General features: G+C 39.7%; 2 protein-coding genes across 10 annotated transcripts in view; both read right to left on the reverse strand.

Annotated features, from left to right (window-relative positions):
- The window catches only part of LOC124210655 (tubulin monoglutamylase TTLL4-like), a 101,497-nt gene extending 88,787 nt beyond the window's left edge, over positions 1 to 12,710 (reverse strand). The window contains exons 1-4 of the mRNA XM_069137958.1: positions 11,882 to 12,710; positions 11,165 to 11,256; positions 8,634 to 10,068; positions 4,214 to 7,747 (exon numbers count right to left, since the gene is read on the reverse strand). The gene's annotated coding sequence lies outside the window, so the exon portion shown is untranslated. The remainder of the gene's footprint in view (positions 1 to 4,213; positions 7,748 to 8,633; positions 10,069 to 11,164; positions 11,257 to 11,881) is intronic.
- Positions 12,711 to 13,874: 1,164 nt separating this feature from the next.
- Positions 13,875 to 20,343, reverse strand: part of LOC124210652 (uncharacterized) — a 94,580-nt gene continuing 88,111 nt past the window's right edge. For 3 of the 9 annotated variants that reach the window (XM_069138081.1, XM_069138079.1, XM_069138083.1), the window contains 2 exons: positions 16,734 to 17,232; positions 13,875 to 15,542 (listed from right to left, as the gene is read on the reverse strand). In XM_069138081.1, coding sequence (XP_068994182.1) covers positions 14,127 to 15,524 — 1,398 coding nt within the window. In that variant the 5' untranslated portion in view covers positions 15,525 to 15,542; positions 16,734 to 17,232 and the 3' untranslated portion in view covers positions 13,875 to 14,126. Of the gene's footprint in view, positions 15,543 to 16,733; positions 17,233 to 17,793; positions 19,505 to 20,343 lie in introns of those variants that run through there. The other 6 variants (XM_069138067.1, XM_069138073.1, XM_069138077.1 and 3 more) reach the window with 3 other exon arrangements.

The raw sequence follows: 20,343 nt of genomic DNA on the forward strand, positions 1-20,343 counted from the left end.
ACGTTTATTCACGACGCGAAGCTTTTAAGGAAAGAAAAGTTTGTCAAACGCTTTTCAGGGCTGGCATATTTTTATGATCCTCAGTGGAATTAACATGTAACGAAATTCGTTACGTTAAAATTGAAAAATGTTCGATATACGAAGCATGTAAACTGATGCGATTCAAATTAAATATCTGCTATTGTCAAGCACTGAGAAGTCATGGCAGAATTAACGTTATTACAAGAATTTCGGTGATAAACTCGTGTCAAATGTTGAAAGATCTGGAACTAGAAAGGTCATAAGTATCGAATTTTCAAAATATAGAAAGCTCGCGTATGTAAAACATGAAGTGTAGAGAGGTAAATTATGGAATTAAAATTCTGCACAATTTTGAAACATTCTGCCGTTAGTATACTTTGACTTTTCTACATTTCAGCTTTCGAAGTTTCGAAAATCTTATAAAATAGATTTTCGCACTCTCAAAAATTCGATACTATCAAGAACCTTTTATTTCGAGATCCTTACACATTTTTACCCCCATCCTCACAATTATATGTCGATGTCGTCAAAATGATAAGAGAATGTTAGTTTACTTATTTCGCGAGCAAGAAAAAATAGTCAAAGTATTTTTCAACAAAACCAACAACAATAACATGAATAATAATAATAAGTAGTCGCAGCTTATGGAAAGTTTTCTCAAGTGAAATAGAAATACGGGCATTATCGTATGATTAAAAAGGAAAATATCAATTAGTAATGAAAATAGAAAAGATTAGGATAAATTTAATTTAAGTAATTTTGAACGCGGAGTGCATAAAAGAGCAGATTCTACTTCAAAACTGCAGAAAAAAAAGGGACACATCAGGTTTTTCGGTAAAATATATACTTCTTGAAATGCAGAATTTAGTGTAAAAATAGTAAAAGTCATTGTGGGCAGACAAAATTTTTCTACATTTATAATAAAAGATACGGTTGACATGTGTATGTTTCACCAAAAACCTTCCTTAATCTGTGCCTCTTTTCCTGCGGTTTTTTTTTCTCTCTCCATTAATACAACTCAAGTGATCCCATGATTATTGCAGTGTTTCCTTGTTTTCTTTTCTTCAGCTACCAAGTTTAGTTCGTTTCGCACCAACTTCTCACCGACGAGAAATTACGAAATATGAATAATCGTTTCAAACATCGGCCGACAAGGGGATTACCGGAAAATTTTCCGGGTCTCAAAATAGCTCCAATAACCTACGCAGAAAGCGGCGGTGAGAAAAGAGACTCGAAACCATTTATATCATCTCAAATGCGATTTTGACGCCATCGCCCCGTTATTTCTGCCCGCGTAATTTTCGACTAGGAGCTTTTCCCTCCCCAATTTCCTCGTTTCTCCCTCTTCCCTTCCCTCTCTCCGTTTCTTTTCCCCGACGATGAAGAGAGTGTCACTTTCAGCGCCTGGATAATCGGCCAATTCTCGCCCTCTAAAAGAGCCGGCGTATTAAGCCGGCGTCTTTGAAGCGGTCTTCTCGCCCTCGAAAAGACCCGGGCGTAAATATCTCGCGGTAAAGCGATCCGGCCGCACTGGGCCTGATAATTCTGCAGGCCAGGTGCCGTAGGATCGGTCTCGACAAGGCCCAATTATTTTTCACCACCATACGCGCTTTTCAACCCCGACGCTTTCCAGGGCCCGATAAAAGGACTCGAAGGAACGAGCCGCCGACGACCAAAGGACCTTTGAAGTTGGCTTTGACGTCGCACAGACGCCGGAGTGGGAAATGAAACGGCGCTCGTGTAGATAAATTCGAAAATGGGAGAAGAAATGGGCCCGGAAACTCACGCTATCAATTGCGGGCGGTGAGTTGGGAATTGGGCCTTGAGTGGTTACGCCTGTCTTGTGAAACCGAACAACCTTAGTATGGATGAGAAGTTCCAGGGTTAGGAAATTAATCGGCTCGACACCTTGATCCCTTGAATGGTTTTATTAATTATGGCTGCGATACGAAAGAAGTGATACGATGATCGTAAAAAATATTTTACGTTTATTTGATTCAATAATTGTAAGCTGAGTTTACTGCATTTATCAGAAATCAAGAATTTTAGAAAGCAAATTGAATTTGGCATTTTTTTTCACGATCAAATATATATATATACATACAATATTTTTAAATTAAAGTTCGACATACATTGAGCAATATTTTTATCCATTGCACTTGACGTGGTTTATAATTTTCGAGAATTATCTACAAAATTATCTGGTTAACTGATTATTTATTGATAAATCATATGCTGAATAGATTTATTTAACTGAAAATACAATCTATTATTTTTCATTTCGAGACATTATTGGGTGATATTGATAACGAGTTATAGATAACGAGATATTAAAGCTACTGAAAATGTGTGGTAAACTAAATTAATTACCCATCCCGGAATCGATATGAGAGACTGTACGAAAAATAATAGGTAACAGTCAAGATGCGTAAACCTGTTAATTCTAGGTTGTTATTTTCAACTTTCGGCTTAAAAGTATTAGAACAGTAGCAATTCATGTTTCAAGTTTTTGGCGACTTTGAGGCTGTATTCGAACTTCATAACAGACCCTCAAATTCGATCCACTAAACGAGATTTCTATGCAGCGGAAATGCCAAGTTTTCCCGATACTTTCCAAACATGGAAAAGAAACAAAACTTTTAACTTTCCGCGAAAATCTAAAAGAACTCAGGAAAGTAAAAAACGATATATCCCATGATAAAAAAATGACTCAATTAGTGATTGGAGATAATGAAGAATAATGAAGAAGATAAAGAAGAATGAATGAATTCATCAGGATTATATTCGTATAGTGCGGTGAGCTCTGTTCTGTAGTCTTCGATAGTATGGAGTACGGTTCGATTAACTAATTTATAATCAACTATTTACGGATAAGTATTTAGACCACCCGAGATGATTCCTGCAACTTTTGTCAGAGTTGAATGCACCATACGTAGTTTGACTCGACTTAAATACGGTTAACGCTAATACAGTAATTATTCAGACAAGATCATACGAACATAGTTTCAACAACTGGACGTACACTGTTGAAAATATTTGAAAATCTACGACACATTTACAGCACAAAAGTGTAGTTGAATTACAAATTTCGTGTTATAAAGTGAATTACTAAGCATTCTCAATAAATGTGCATTATAATTTTGTCATTTTGCTTAACTTTGTTGGAAATACGCAAAAGGGAAATTTCATTTACGGTACTTGGAATTTACTAAAAATTCTACTGAATTCACTTGATAAATGGAATAATCTTATCGATCAGTTTTCAGTGACTGTACCCGTCGTGTCCGTATGGACCGTACATTGTATTATCAATCAAATAAAGTCGTAGATTCTCATAAGGTAGTTTGGCGTACTAGGTAATTTTACTACAATTCGGTACTTGATAATTTGATGGCTCGGTCAACAAGATTAAAGATGGTACCTATCTTGTAAGACATCGGGTGGTGGGAATTAAAATTCAGGTATCTTTGAGACCATGTTTTTTTGTGGAACCAATCTGTTTTGACGTTAGAGTTGTCGTGTATCGGCAATAAATCGAGGAAATTGATACCGTTATTAACTTCTATTTCAATGGTAAATTGTAATCGGGGATGATATTGGTTGAAAATGTTCGATATGTAGTCTATTTTTTCTTTAGGGACAGCAGTTAAAATATCGTCAACATATCTGAAATAGAAGGGTATGTCAAAATCAAATTTGTTTGCGCGTATGCGTCCTTGTTAAATTTGAAGATTGCCGAATCAAAACAGATGTTTAAGGCATTAACAAGTTCAGTAAGTTGGATTGGAATCTTTTTATCTAGAAAGGCCCAACGGTTCTTTACAGCTAACATAGCGAGATCTGTAGGTACATTGGCGAATAAAGATATTACGTCTAGTAATATTAAAATGTAATTGTCTGGAATAATCAGTTTACTTATTTTTTCTACCAATGTAAAACTGTCTTTGTCTCTGGAGGCAGGGGGGTTGACATTTGTAGTGAACCATGAATTAATTAATTTCGATAAGGCGTAAGTCGGGCTATAAACAAAAAGGAGACTACGATTCGTACTGGAATTCCTTCTTTGTGAATTTTAGGGAGGCCATACGCGTTAATACACGTTTATACATTCAATGACCGCTCACCAAGATTTACCAATACGTTAATCGATTTGAGTTACGAAACATTTTACTGCGAGTCTTCGCAGTCTTACCTTGTACGTTCCGTGTGCAGAAATCCTCCAATTATGCGATCGGATGCACAACAAAACTCAAGGCGCACTAAACACCGAGATGATTCGACACACTCGAAAATTTTACAGCGACTCAGAGACTGACTATTTCGACTGTTGTGATACGAACGACGGGATAACAACGAGGAATAACCAGACGGTGAAGGCTGAAGGAAAACGCAAGTTTGCCGTCTCTGTTTGTGCTACGATAGGCATCGCGGTTTATTTTGCGTCACACACAATACCGGCCTTCTTCCGAAATTAATTGGCAAAGACGACTTGAGCTAGGCACATCAAAGAATTTTCTTTTCGGCTCAGCTGATCATTATCACGCGCGATTTTGTCCGTAGGGTTGTCGATGAAAAATAAATTGTGACGCAAATGGATTATCATCGTTGTTGTTGTTGTTGTTGTTTTTATTAGCATCAAAGCAACTTTATTCGATCTGAATTACGAGAGGAAACAATTACACCACAGTTGTTTCACACTAATTTTATTGAAAAAAAGTTATTCGTAAGTTGTTTCTATGGGGAATGGGTTATTAACTTGAGATCGTATTCATCAAATTTTATTACGTCTTTATTCTCTCAAATACCCGACAAGACTGAACAAGAATCAGTCATTTAATCGTATCTGTCGCTTCGGACGCACGAGAGCGTGATATAAACATAAACAGTCTAGGTTCGGCGTATCGTCTTTGTCTACAACAGACATTAGTTTTCGGACATAGAACTTTATATATGTATACATGAAATCGACAGTTTCCTCATAACACAGCGAATAGTAATTGATGTTTAATCTGCAGTGTATAATCGACGATATATTTAACCATAAAAATGTATCACGTTATGTATCTTAAATTTATTGCACCATCAAGATGTAGGCGTGATTTTTTTTTCACTCACAAACGCGCGTGATATGATTATTCAAAAGAATCTTACAACAAGACTTGTATTTTTGTTTTCGGTAGACGTTCGCATGCCTGTTTATTCGAGTCTGCAGAGAAATATTTTGTCGAAAAATATTCAGTGTAACGATTCTCCTGTAGAAAAAAATTCACGCAATATTATTTCTCATGTGAATCTCGAATTCCTTTCTGTAGAAAAATATTTCGTAGAAAAATATTACTTTTTTACCCTAAAATGAAACAAAAACAGTAGAAACCTTAAGCAGTTTACGTTATCGAGTATCGTTGTCGAATCGTGTCATCAGTCAGCTAAAACAGATTGAAACATTCCTAAATAGATCCGTTTCTGTCTTTATTCGCCTAACTTTGCGAAGGAATCGGGTTACATGACACAACGATACTCAATTTAGTTTTTACGATACTCAGTTTAGGTTTTCCGTCGTATGTCGGTGAAATTATCGACAGGAAATCGCAGAAACAATGCATGCATTTTCTTTGGTCCAAATATTTCTATATTTATAAGAGGATGTCAATATATACAATAATCTCTTGGTGCAAAATAACAAGTTGACATTAAACAAAATATTACAAGATATCGGCTAATAACTACTGTGGAATATTATTGACGGTCATTGCATCATCCATTTCTTGTTTTCTAATTACTGGACACCAGGCGATATGTCGTACAGAAAATTTATTTCTTGATTTTGCCAAAAATGTCGATTAAGCATGGCGAAGAAATCGTTTTATAATTCAAAAAAGAATTATTCGATGCAGCAAAGAAGTATAATCTCTAGATTTATTCCATACCGAATAGTTGAAATCAATGCCATTAATATTATTCCACGGTAAATAAATAAATACATACATACGTATGTAGATATAGATATATACGTTATATATACGTAGATATATACGTTAATATAAAATAAAAAAAAATTCGATATATCGTACATGGCTGGATTAGTTCGTTACAATGATTTTTGTTAAGCACTACAACATGCAATAACATAAAGGCACGGTCGATAAACTAATTCAACCAGATAAAACGCCGTAATTTTTTAACAATTGATGAACGTCATTCGCAGACCAGCAGCAGAATTGATCGAGCCGGGTTACAGTATAAAACAAAAATACCAATACGGGGTCGAAATTTTGAGGGACTCGTCTCTACAAGACACCCGTGATCCTAAAATCAAGATTATTCTCTTTCGCGATCCGACGAATGTCACCATAGCCTTTGTTAAAACCAGAAATCACAGGTACCATGATTTTAGTCAGGTTTGGAAATCTCGCGTTGTCTAAAATAATCGACTCTATGAAATCGGCGGTGATGTAAAATCCATTCATGAGCAGTTCCTCGAGATTCAGCATCGCCCCGAATATCAAGAGAGCTTTGTACGTGACGTGGTGTTTCCGTTCAACATGACCGTGGAAGTGCATCATCCTTGGAAAAGGTGGTACCACTAGTTCTTCGCCGTCTTTTTCCAGCAGATAATCGAAGCTCAACCATTCGACATTCTCGCAATACTCGAACACGCGATCCAAGTCACTCTGCGACACGAAGGATTCGGGCTTAGAATCTTCGCGATTCGAGGCGGTCTTCAGTTCGGTGATGTTAGCGCCAATAACCGCCAATACTTGGATGAGATTGGGCCAGTTCCAACCAGTGGCAGCTCTCAAGTCGAGCTTAGAGAGTTTGCCGAAAGACAAAAGGGGGTCGAGGTATCCAGTAACGAGGCATCCATGAATCCCGAGAAAAGTCAAGCTGGGAAACTTGTCTGCAATGGTATTCAGGTGCGTGGTTCTGATTCGTTTCATCAATACGTTGAAGTTGATTATCGATGAAAATTTCGTCGAGTCTGAGTTGGAAAAGCAATTGAACCCGTCGTAGCCGTTGTCCGGCCAGGCGGCCAACCTCTCGATGTTCCTGTGATCCGACAGAAGCTTCTTAATGCCTCGATTTGTCACCCGACAGAGAGCAACGCGAACAGTGCGCAACTTCGAGCATTGACCAAGGGCTTGCAGTCCTCGGTCAGAGACCTTCTCTGAGTCGGTAACGTCCAGGGTCTCAAGCTTCGGACAATTTCGTCCGACCACGATCAGGTCGACGTCGGTGCAATGTTCCCGGTGGACGAACGTCGTCAAATTTTGTAGACGAAACCGTCCGAAGCTCGTGGGAATTCTTTCCAGATAAGACGACAAGTTCAGCACCGTCAAACCGTCGAGTCGATGAGCGTCGCGAGGATTCAGACCGGCCACGATTGGACCTTCGCATTTTAGTCCCGGAATCTCGACGTCCATCACGATTTCCAGAACAGCGTTTAGGTAGCTTTCCGGAAAAAATATCCAGGTAACTGTATGGAATTCTCCCGAATTGTATGGAAATGTCTCGATTATTCTGTTATGAAACTCTGCCGACGATTCGCGAGGAATGTGACTGCATATTTCCTTTTTGACCGCAGCAACACCTCGGCGAAGATCGTCCAACGACCCCACACTACTGAGCTTGACAAAATAGTCGATTACGATCTTGATCAGCAAGTTGAGGACCATCTTGTGCAGAGGAGTCGGTTGCTTTAGTTTAGCCATCTTTTCGGTTGGATCACCTGAAATCAGAATTCAGTGAACATCGAAGCAGATTTCTGATTGCGGAGAGAGAAATTTGTCTAGTCGAAATGAAAAGGGCGGATAGAGCACGGATATCAATCCTACAATTATCGTTAATGAAATTGAAAAACTGCCTTGAACTGTAAAGTTTTCATAATATGTACAATATTTCTCTGGTTCAGAGGTTGATTCAATTCAATTTCTAAACGTTATGAATTGCGGTGCCCAGCAATTAACCGTTTTCACATACGAAGGTGAGAAGCAACAACTTGCCTTTTCGAGAATATTAAAGTGATAACGATAACAATAAGGCTGAAAATGACAAAATCAAAATAAAGCGACATGAACCCAATAACGTATTTGCAGAGACAAGCAGAGATAAGAATGTAATTCGGTATGTGTCAAATTGGCATTTAGATGTAATTAAATATGCCAAATTCAGTACGTATTTCACGTTCGATGTATTGAAATTCATGAGCGAAGCAAACAGTGTATTAAATGTTGTTTATGTCAAGATTTCAAAATTGAATTCATCGCACGAAGAAAAAAAAAAACTTCACAGTAAAAAATGTAAACAGCTTAAAGTACAAGTAATGATTGAATTCGCATATAAAAGCATAAACTGACAAGAGAAGCAAAAGAGTCCAAATTAGTTACAGCTTGAATTATTTTATCACTTTAAAGGTCTAGCTTAGAGATAAGTTTCTGTCTTACAAATGATTTCATCACTTTAGAGTTCAAGCTTACAAATGAGTATCCATCTTACAAATGCTTGAACACGCTTAACGAGTATCTTTATATAATTATCAGCATGCGGGTATTTAACATAATTATATGTTTATAAAAATATTGTTTCCAGTAAGAGTGATAGAAAGAGGGATTTACTGAAAATAGAAGTTCCGGAGTCAGGAGATTCAAGGTTGCGGTGGAACGTAATTTTCGAAGATCAAATCAATATTGTTTGCTTTAACGATATCTTTAAGACTCTCCATACGTTGCGAATCGTTAATTTCATAGTTGATGCCGATCACCGCAAGCTCAGGAAAATTCATCCCACTTAATATCATTGCTTCGATTGTTTGATGAGTATGACTGAATCCAGAGTACGATATTTGTTTGAGTTCGGGCATTGGATTCATTATAATTTCTACTTTGCGTCGTTTGTAAATCTGAAGTAAGTAACACTCCAGTGTCTTCAACTTGGGCAAAGTCGGTATGTCCAGTCGTTCCGATGCTCGAAACGGTTTGTAGCTAAATCCGAAATGCTCGATGTTAACGCATTTTGAGAATATGAAATTCAAGTCATTCTGCGTTAGTCCCTCTCTGTACCAGAGGATTTTCAGCGAAGTAATCCTGCCGCCAATAGTTGCCAGTAGTCGTGATAAACTGTCGAAATCAAAGGTGCAGCATCTCCCAAATTCAAACTCCGTGAGTTGCTCGAGCGGAATCAGCAAAGACAAGTCGCCCGTGCACCGACAGTTGTTTAATTTAAGCGAAGTCAAGTTGGGAAATCTTTCAGCAATTATTCTTAGGTGTTGGTCTAGGAGAGGACGAGTGGATGCGATGCCGAGACGCTCGATGTTTGGGTGCACAAACTCATTCGGGTCAGTCGAGTCCGTTTCGACCCATTCCAAATGGATCTGCTTTAAGCCTGTGTGGTTGGACAGAAATTCTTTGATCCCCTTCCGAGTAACCGCTTTACATCCGGAAATATCGACGCAGGCCAACCCGGAGCATTTTCTCAGGGCCGTCAATCCCGCATCAGTGACTTTTTTGGAGTTACTAACATCCAGGTTTCTCAACCTCAGGCACCTCTGTCCGATTATTCGAAGATGCTTCAATGTACAGTGAGTTGGCAGTTTCAGTGTCGTGATATGTTGCAGTTGGAATCTTTCCAGACTCTTGGATTCAGTGTCTGGGAAATACGTCAGGTCCAGCGTCTTCAGACTTTTGAGCCGTGGTGCGTTATGACGGTCAAGAGTGGCCAGAACTTGACCTTCGCAACATAGATCAGGAATGTTCATATCGAATATGATCGCCAACGGAGCGTTGCCACATTTTGCGTAGGTCTCACGTGGATCCTGATAGAATTTCTTGAGAAATTTGTTGTAAATTTTCAGATACGTAAACAAAATTGGAGGTATGTCCTTCAAAATGTTCTTGAGACGAGCAATACGGAAGTAAAACTCTTCGACCGTAATTGGTTCGCCTAGCTGTTTACAACGCTGCACAACATAGTCCAGCAAAGCTTCCTGAGCTATGCTTTCCAGGGAAGATATTTGCTTCAATTTAGGCATCTCAGAAAGAAGGACTAGCAGCTCTGCAATAACATATCGAAACATAAAATCCGATGAGTTGACGCGCTTTAAGACCAACGTCCAATAAAATTTTTAATTCACAACGTTTTTCAAACGGACTAAAAAGTACGGGGCTAGAAGATATTATTTTATACTTTTTAGTCCGTTTCAAAAACGATTTGAACAAGAAAAAGAAAAAAATGCATTTTTATTTCATTAAATATTTTCTGCGTTTTGATCTTACCTGTGTCATATTCTACAATCGGTGAACATAATTGATAAACAAAGTTGATAGATGAATATTTTTTCTACCCCTTCTATGTTCGTATGGACTTTCTCGTATCAAATCCTAAACGTAATCTCTCATCATGCTCTCATTATACTGTCCCTAATAACGTCGTTCAAAGTTCATCGAAAATTAAACGGAGGTCTCATTGACTGTACAATACCTCGTCCGCTACACGGATCTTCTTTCTGAACAACTGCGTCAGAATGATTCGACATGTGGATACCATACAACTTTCAATACGTGTGTATACCTTCTACAAGTATCGGAACGGATTCATATCTTGCGTGGAATCGTACACGTAAATAAAGTGCATAGTTCGTGAGCAACTTCTTCTCAAAGTAGCCCCACTGAGTGAACACGAATTGACGAATCCCGTTTTTAAACATTTCAAATTCGTAGGAATCGAAAGGAATTCAACTTGGCATGACTTAAATTTTTTTTATGTTTATCAATTTAAAACCTAAAACTTTAAAGAAATGGAATGATTTGCCGATTCATCTTTGATTATTGGGATCTACTGCGAATAGTAATCGTAAAAAATCTTTGGTTTCATACAAAATGGTAAGGGTTATTTGCGCCTAACGGTCTTGTTACTGCGTTACACTAACAGTGTGCAGCGGAGCTGTTTGGTCCTGTGCCGATCCTGTCCTGTCCTGTCCTGTCCTGTCCTGTCCTGTCCTGTCCTGTCCTGTCCTGTCCTGTCCTGTCCTGTCCTGTCCTGTCCTGTCCTGTCCTGTCCTGTCCTGTGCCGCAACAGTGGGCCAAGGGTCTTTAGCAAATTGTTACCGACGAGTGAGAAATTCTTCGAGAACTTCAATTTATCGGTATACCTGCCACGGGTCAAAGCTCCACGTCTAGAGATCACTGCACAAGGATATCCTCCACTTCAGAGGATGAAGGATTCAATCAAATACCCGTGCACCTGAAGGATTGTAATTTTACAATTAGTTGAATCGGAATTCAAATATATTTGAACGATCAAATTGCTGTTCAATATCACCAATTCGGCCCGGTACGATAATTTTATGAGGAGTAAAATCAAGTGTAACACTCGGAAACTTGGAGGCGTTAAGTAGAAAGAGACAAACATATATATCTGTAGGATTGAACGTGCAAAAGAATCAGATTGAATACATTACAGAGTGTATCCTATACTCGGGGCCTCCTCTTTGTGCGATGCTTCGTAGTCTCACTGTATAGTTCACTACCTCTGGTCTGAGAGTTGAATGTGTGCGTATATTTGTACGTGTGTGTGTGTGTGTGTGCCTGCGTATTACGAAGTTCTGCCGCATCTTGTATACTGCTGCCGAGTACAGGGTATGCATGCTGTATAATAAATACATACCTATAGTAGCATTTATTGTATCGATACAACGTACGCAAACAGCAACCTAACCATCAACTTTTAATGTTTTGATTTTAAAGTTTTCTTGTACTTCTATGCATTGATACGTGTATTTTTATATACTATTAAACAAATCATCAAGTGATTGAAGTTAATATATATGTTTGTTTCTCTTATCATTTTGGAAGATGCGTTCATTTACCCTCTTTTTCTATTCGATATATATCATAATTATCGTTCGTAAGGAGTAAACTCCAGTCGTGCGTCGGAGCTGACACACACACTTTTTTCTAATTGAAAAATAACTATACAACGAAGTTCAAACTGTAAACATGTTTTATTTCAGCATTTCAGCATTTTGAAATTTTCTGTCTTTCTCGTAAATGGCTGGGGCATTGTAACACTATGGGCTAGTACTGCAACCACGTGCCGCCTAACCCCAAACTTTATTTCCCAACCTTGGCACTCCCCTTCTCAGTGTAATATGCACGAGCTGCCACGTGGTTGCGTCATCCTTTCTTATTCCTGCGTTGCGCTTGCGCGTTTTCTCTCTCTCTCTCTCTCTCTCTCGCAGTAGCAGTCAACAACGTCACAAATTTCATTACGTCACTGACTGGCGGCAGTAATCTGTCGCGCGATTTCGGAACGCGGTTGCCAGTACTTGCAGTACTGCGAGTATACTTCGGAATACACCCTAGGTTACAAACCTCTTCCCACTCATGATGTAAGTATACAACATCATGTTCCCACTACTATGTCCTTCCCCACTTCTCGACGCGATCTAAAAATAGATGCCACGAGACACCCAGCAGCGCCTATGCAACAAGCTTCGGCAACAGCGACAGCGTCGTCACGTGACCGAACCGCCATTACATTCGATCAGTCGAGAATGATCGATGAGCGCAGAATCGCGGACATTTGCGCGGGAATCGGAGATTACTCTAACCTGTACCGAATTCTCGCGGAGGTTTCGATCGACTCGGAACGAAATATCGCCCAGGTATTTCAACGACGATGTATTTTTCGTCGGAAGAAAAAACGTCACTCACCTTATTCCTCAGTTTAACACCGTTTGCCGGCGTTCTGACCGGTGAGCCCTGCTTGTCACTGAGCTTTTCTATTGGCCAAGTCATAAAAATAATACGAAAGCTCTCAAGCTTGCGTGGTTTTTTTTCTTCACCAGCAATGAATTTTCGATCAAGATATTTTTCGAATCGGTGTCTGTGAGGAGCGAAAGCGACGTGCCGGCGAAAGCTATCTCGGCGGCGGTCAGCGACGTTGTGCCAACGGAATTACGGCGAAGCACAGCTAAGTGCCAAGCGATTCTTTTCTCCATCCCCACCACCTCGCTGCCGCCTGAACAATGTCAAGGACACGAGTGATTCACCTCGAGAGTGACCAAACCATGGATTGATTAGGTACAGCAAGTCGCGACGCGTTCATTCGGGTCGTTGATCTTCTGTACGATTAGAAATCAAGCCACTTTGTACAACTAGCCGCAGATGCCTTGTCCCAGAGAAGGTTGGGTTTCTGATTGATAAATTGTTATCTTAAGGGGATGCCCCAAAACGATTTCGACTTTATCGTACATATCTCCAAATATCGATGTCCGCGTATCTCAAACGCGATAAAGGGCTCAAAGTCTCGTTTTATACGCAGTTATGAACAAAAACGCTTCGATACATTTTCATCTGACGTAAAAATAAAGAAATGGCAGGAATCCTACGAATTTACTATTGCAATTTCGTAGGATCCGTGCTGTTTCTTTATTTCTGCGTTAAATGAAAATGTATTGTAGTGTAATTGTTCAGAATTGTGTATAGAACGGGGTTGTCGAATCCTTTTTCGCATTACGTCAACAACTTCAAGTTTAAAGGAATGGCAAGTTGTTCGATCTTTATCTGAATCCGGAGAGACTCTCTAATCTAATCGAGTCACAGCCAAGATGGCTTGATTATAACTACGTACCTACCGCAATAAGGTTGAAATTACAGTTCAGAAATTTTCTGCTTGGATAAAAAACTTCAGCCTGAACAGATGTAGAAATTGTACGAACCACTTTTACTTTCTTATCACGATCTCCTTCGCTTTGCCTTGATTTTGATGCTCGATCGCTGTCAGCTCGTATTTTTTATCTTTGCCCAAGTGGCCAGTAGCTGTAATGAGATGGACAGGTCTTGAAAGTGAGAATTTTTTATTCTAAATATGTACAGGAATGAATTGTTCGATTTTATATGTTACGGTATATTTCGGTTTTCAACTCACAATGGTCAGTTTTTTTCGGAATATAGTATGCAGTAGTCAATGTGTAATTGTAAGATAAACGACAAATCTATAAGAGTATTGTAACGTTGAGATTATTAGATTGCTCAGTTTACTTTCACTTCCAAAACTAAAGCAATGCACTTTATGTTGAACAATGTTAAAGGTACAATTTACGAAATCATTTAATACGGTTGAATAAAGAAGTTAATGTTTTTTTGTTTTGCAGCCTGATTCATCCGTTCGCAGATTGCGGCATTAATTCCGCTTGCAAAAACTGTCTTCAAGTTTGGAAACCTTTTGTGGTCGAAAAGAATGAGCTCTAGGGATTCCATGAACTCACCGCGACTGAGAACTTCGTCGTAGCAACGAAGATGTCTAAGTTCCGGCATTGTGGAAAATTCCAGGATACGCGAATCACCTGTATATTCAGGATGAATGATACATTCGAACATTTTCAATTTCCGAAACGAAGGCACTACCATTGGACGTGGGGGTGAATATTTTGGATAATGAAATGTCAAGTGCTCGATATTCACGCAGACTTTGCATATAAAATTCAAACCGGCTTGGGTGAGCTGCTTCAAGTTCAACATGATGATATTTTTCCCAATGCTCGTCAAAAGCTCGTTCATATTGTCCATCGGCAATTGATAATTGTATCTACTGACAATAAAATTGAGCACTATGAGTTTATCGAGTCGCTTTAACGTGCAGAGATCGCCTTTGATTTCACCGTTGATGCGAAGATAACTCAAATTTGGGAACAGCTCTACGATAGCGTGCAGATGCTCGTCCGTAATCGAGTGGCATTTTATGGAGAATCGTTTCATGAAGGGACAGACTAACGATCTGGGCCTCGACAATACGTCAAAGCTCTCCTCGGCGGAATAAATCGCGTGGCGCCCCATGTTGAATTCGATAATTTTTTTGTTCGTAGAAAGCAGTTCATTTATCCCCGTATCGGTCACTTGACACCCGGCGACACAAAGGACGCGCAACTCGGAGCACGGACGAAGGGCTTTCAATCCATTGTCAGTAACGCGTCTAGATTCCTCGATATGCAGAACGAGCAACTTTGGACAGTTCGCTCCAACGACCTCGAGGTCACGGTCGACACACAAAAAGGTTACATGGAGTTCGATAAGATTTCGCAAGTCAAAGTTTTCTAGGCTCTTCGGTCCGATATGGTTCCACACGTGATGCAGCTTCAGTACGCTCAGCCTTTGAAACCTGCCCGCGTCCGCAGGATCGAAATATTTCATTATCTCACCGACACATTGCAGTCCGACAATATCTAGGTCCATTAATACTTCCAGTGCAGCTCTGTTATGGCTCGCAGAGTGAGTTTTATTCCGATTTCGCTGGATCCACAAAAACTTAGCCAGGAATTTCCTGCAGACCTCATTGTACAGTCTTGGTGGCAGACAAGGATGCGTGTATTCCTTGATCAGAACGATGGCTTGGCGTACGTCACTCAACGCCCGGTTTACGCATAGCTGGTCAACGTAATCTGCGAAATAAGCTGCAAGGCCGTCCAAGGCTGCTTTCCGCAAAGATTTCGGTACTCTCAATCTCGGCATCTCATCAAATCACTTCGCCTGCAAGCATACAAATTCCAAAGTATGAACTACACAGCGCTAGTAACTCCAAGTTTTTGCATTTTTAATGTAGTTAACGGGTGACAAAACTTGTATTTTTTTTTTTTTTTCATTGCTTGTGGTAGACATTCGCATGCGCATTCAATCGATCACTAATTCAATTACTGCGCGAGGTTGGTTAATTGTTGCAAGATCGTCTGGCTTTCGTGGTAATAAATGCATGTCATTTCAAATTTTAAACTGTCAGAGAGTGGTTAAAAGTTATTCAGATGAAAGAGAACAGATGACTTTTTCGTTTGTTACATGGATGATGATGGAAACTTTGAGAAAGAAATTGGTTGAACTGAACTTGTTCAACCATTCCATGCTCTGATAAGATTTTTTACTCAAATGTCAACTATTGGTGAAGATTTTAAAGTCAAACGAAAAGAATGAATAATTTTTTTGATAGAGCATGGATTATTGTTGATATACATCATGTTCTAAATTAGTTATAGCTGTACCTTGTAACCGATATCTGATTTGTCAATTAGCGATAACTATAATTTTCATTGATATAATAACTCCCGAATTTAAAAACAGTAAATCTTATCAGCTGTCGGACCTGCTTTTAATGAAAATTCCTTGTCATTGTGGACTGCGCTAATAGTTGCACTGAGCAAATGTGGTCATATTGTTATACTTGATTTAGAACAGTACATTTCGTAACGGGTATGGATGAGGCATTTTAACAAGACGTAAGGTTCACGGTACGAGCCGAAGGCGAGACAAAAAACCTTACCCGTCCAAGTTTCGAACCGTAATTGTTATCACAAAAGCCAAAAGAAATTAAATTTCGAGGTAGACAGAAGTTGTACAAAAATGTAAAAGGCAAAGATTTTCATTCTCAATGATCAAACGAGTTGTCGAGTCGAACATTTTGATATTACACAAAAATACAATACCGCAATGTAAGATTCATTCTGTTTACTGACAATAAGCGAAAGAATAACCTGTAAAATTCATAAACCTACGTATATAATTCTGAAATGTCATGTCCTACTTAAAAATCAAGCTTCGCTTCGCAAGCCCCGTACCATTCAAGTTATCCATCTCTGAGAAATAATCATCTAGTCAGTCGATTAAAAATGAAATATCGCCGAGCTATTTTACCCACGACATATTTTCGGTGAGAAGAAAAACTTGACTCACCTCATTCCTCGGTTTAAGATCATTCGCCGGTGTCCTGTCCGGTGAGCCCTGCGTGCGTCACCGAGCTTTTCTAAAGCCCAGGCTCTTTCTTACAGACTTTGGCTTTGGTTTTTACTAACCCGTCTAATCTCAGCTTGCTTTCCTGGTCGGTGTCTACGTAGCGTGAGGGACGTTAAGTGAAAGCGATTTCAGCGGCGGTCAACGACGTTGTGCCGGCGAAACAGAGACAACGGTGAAGTTGCGGCCAAGTACTAAGCACGTTGTGTAACAAGTAACAATGTCAAGGACACGAGCGATTCAACTCGTGGGTGACCGAATGTTGCGTGTATTTGTTGTGCTTTAGTATCAGGCGTAAACACGGGCTCGCGGAAGGATCTCGCGACTTGCTTGCCCTTCCACGGTCTCGTCTGTCGCCAGGATTACCGGATCAGCTGTTCTGGCCAGTCTTCGAGTGAACCTCAAGCGCGACACGACGCTGCGTTTCAGTCTAGAGATCGTTCTGTGAAACATAAAAAATAAAGTATACTTTATGTTTTGCATCTCGAACATTCTTTCTAAAACCCTCTCCTCTCGCTTAATTAATTAATGCTACCTTTTCCTAGCGTAGCGCTATAGATTAATTAGATACGGGAGTACGCGACCTGTTCGTTCAGGTCGCTCTTCTACTGCACGATTCGAAATGAAGTCACTTGGTAAAACGAATCGCAGATGCTTGGTCCAAGGAAAGGGTTGAAATTTTTATTGGTTTTTCATCCGAGATTTGAACGACTGGGAACTTTTTAAATCTTTCTTTCGAGTCGGAGAGTCTCTTATCTAATCAAGTAACGTCGAGATAGCTTGATTACCACTACCGACCTACCGCAACAAGGTGAAGACGATACTTTTCGACGTTTGCTCTGATAAAAAGTTTGCGTGTACTTTCACTTACTTAATAGAATAGCGTTCACTTTAGCTTGATTTTGATGCTTTATAGCGACCAGCCTGCTGCTCGTTTTTATGACCTTTGCGTAAGATGGGAGTTGTCGAGAATAAATTGTCGACCGAATGACGGGGACACATGTTGGGAGTGAAATTGTTTTATTTTTAATACATGGATTAAGTAATTGTTCAATTTTGTATATGATAGTACATTTTAGCGTTAATCTCGTTTAAGAAAATATTTCTTCAAATATATAGTGCGCACCAGTCAATGTGTAATTGTACGACAAACGAAGAAATTATAAGAATATTGTAACGTTGAGATTGTCAACTCGTTGAGTTCACCTACATCAAACGATACGATAGCACGGTGTCGATTGAAAGAAGAAAAGAAAATAACGTAGATGTATCTTGAATAACGTTGGAGGTGTGATCTAGTACGACGGTGTTGAAGGTTGAAAAAAAAAATTAATGTTTCTTTCCGCCGCACGCTGATTTATGGATTCGCGGACTCCGTCAGCAACTGCGGGAGCGTAAACGGACTCCAAGTTCGGAAACTTTTCGTCATCTAACATAAGTGCCGCGATCATTTGGATCAAATGATAGTTAGGTTTAGTTATGGGAAAGAAATAAAGATCTTCAAGTTTGGGCATTCTAGAAAATTCCAGTATTTGCTGGCCGGAATAAGCAAAAGAATATTTCAACGTTTTCAGTTTTTTAAACGAAGGTACTATCAACGAATTAGGGGACAAATATTTCACACGGCAAAATGTCAAGAACTCAATATTCACGCAGAGTTTGTATAAGAAGTCCAATTCTTCTTGCTTCAGCTCCATCAAGTTCAACATGGTGATATTTTTCCCAATGCTCGCCAAAAGCTCGTTGACGTTCTCCATCGGCAAGTAATAATCGTATTTACTGATGACAAAATTGAGCTCCTCGAGTTCCTTGAGCCGATTTAACGTGCTGAGATTGCCTTCGATTTCACCGTTGATCCGAAGATGAGTCAAATTGGGGAACAGCTCTACGATAGCGAGCAGTTGCGCGTTCGTAATCGAGTCGGATTTTATGGAGAATCGCCTCATGTAGGGACAGACCAACGTTTTGGGCCTAGATAAGACGTCGAAGGTCCGCCTCTGCCGAGGAAAGGTGTGAAGCCCGACGTTGAACTCGGTAATTTTCTCGTTAACGTTGAGCAATTGGTTCACCCCGTTATCGGACACTTTGCACCCGACAATAGAAAGGATGCGCAACTCGGAGCAGGGCTGAAGGGCTCTCAATCCTCTGTCGGTAACGCTTTTGGCTCCCTCGATGTCCAGAAGCAACAACTTTGGGCAGGTCGTTCCGATGACCTCGAGGTCACGGTCGACGCACAGATAGGAGTAATGGAGCTCGGTAAGATCTTGCAACTCAAAGTTTCCAAGGCTCTTGGTTCCGACGTTCGTCCACGGGTGATCCAGCTTCAGTATGCTCAGCCTTCGAAACCTGTGCGCGTCTTCGTGATCGACGTTCTTCATTATCTCGGCGCCACAATGCAATCCGACGATATCGATGTCCATTAATACTTCGAGTGCAGCTCTGTTGTGGCAACCGGGACGATTTTCGTATCGATCCCGCTGGATCCAGAGGAATTTGTGCAGGAATTCCGAGCAGACCTCGTTGTATAGACTCGGTGGCAGGGAAGGATACACGTAACCTTTGATCTGAGCAACGCTTCGGCGTATATCACTTAACCTGCAGTCGATGCTTAATCGGTCAAAGTAATTTACGAAATGTGTTACCAGGCGCCCATAGGCTGCTTTCCGCAGAGGAGTCGGTTCTTTCAATCTCGGCATCTCATTGAATCACTTCGCCTGCAAGCATACAAATTCCAAAGTATGAACTACACAGCGCTAGTAACTCCAAGTTTTTGCATTTTTAATGTAGTTAACGGGTGACAAAACTTGTATTTTTTTTTTTTTTTCATTGCTTGTGGTAGACAGTTGCATGCGCATTCAATCGATCACTAATTCAATTACTGCGCGAGGTTGGTTAATTGTTGCAAGATTGTCTGGCTTTCGTGGTAATAAATGCATGTGAATTCAAATTTTGAAACTGTCAGAGAGTGGTTAAAAGTTATTCAGATGAGAGAGAACAGATGATTTTTTCGTTTGTTACATGGATGATGATGGAAACTTTGAGAAAGAAATTGGTTGAACTGAACTTGTTCAACCATTCCATGCTCTGATAGGATTTTTTACTCAAATGTCAACTATTGGTGAAGATTTTAAAGTCAAACGATAAGAATGAATAATTTTTTTGATAGTGCATGGATTATTGTTGAAATACATCATGCTCTAAATTACTTATAGCTGTACCTCGTAACCGTTCTCTGATTTGTCATTCGGCGATAATTATAATTTTCATTGATATTATGTAACTCCCGAATTTAAAAATCAGTAAATTTTATCAGCCGTCGGACTTGGTTTTAATATAATTTCCTTGTCATTGTGGACTGCGCTAATAGTTGCACTAAGCAAATGTGGTCATATTTTTATACTTGATTTAGAAGATATAACATTTCGCGAACAAAATTGAACTACGCCTAATTATTTTTCAAAGTAACAGACTTTTTAACGGACAGCGGGAGTACTGGGTCACGAACGCGTTCACCGTGTGAATTATTTTAGTGAAAAATCGAGGTTGTTATCTT

Source organism: Neodiprion pinetum, chromosome 1 (genome assembly GCF_021155775.2).
Source record: "Neodiprion pinetum isolate iyNeoPine1 chromosome 1, iyNeoPine1.2, whole genome shotgun sequence".
Taxonomy (NCBI): domain Eukaryota; kingdom Metazoa; phylum Arthropoda; class Insecta; order Hymenoptera; family Diprionidae; genus Neodiprion; species Neodiprion pinetum.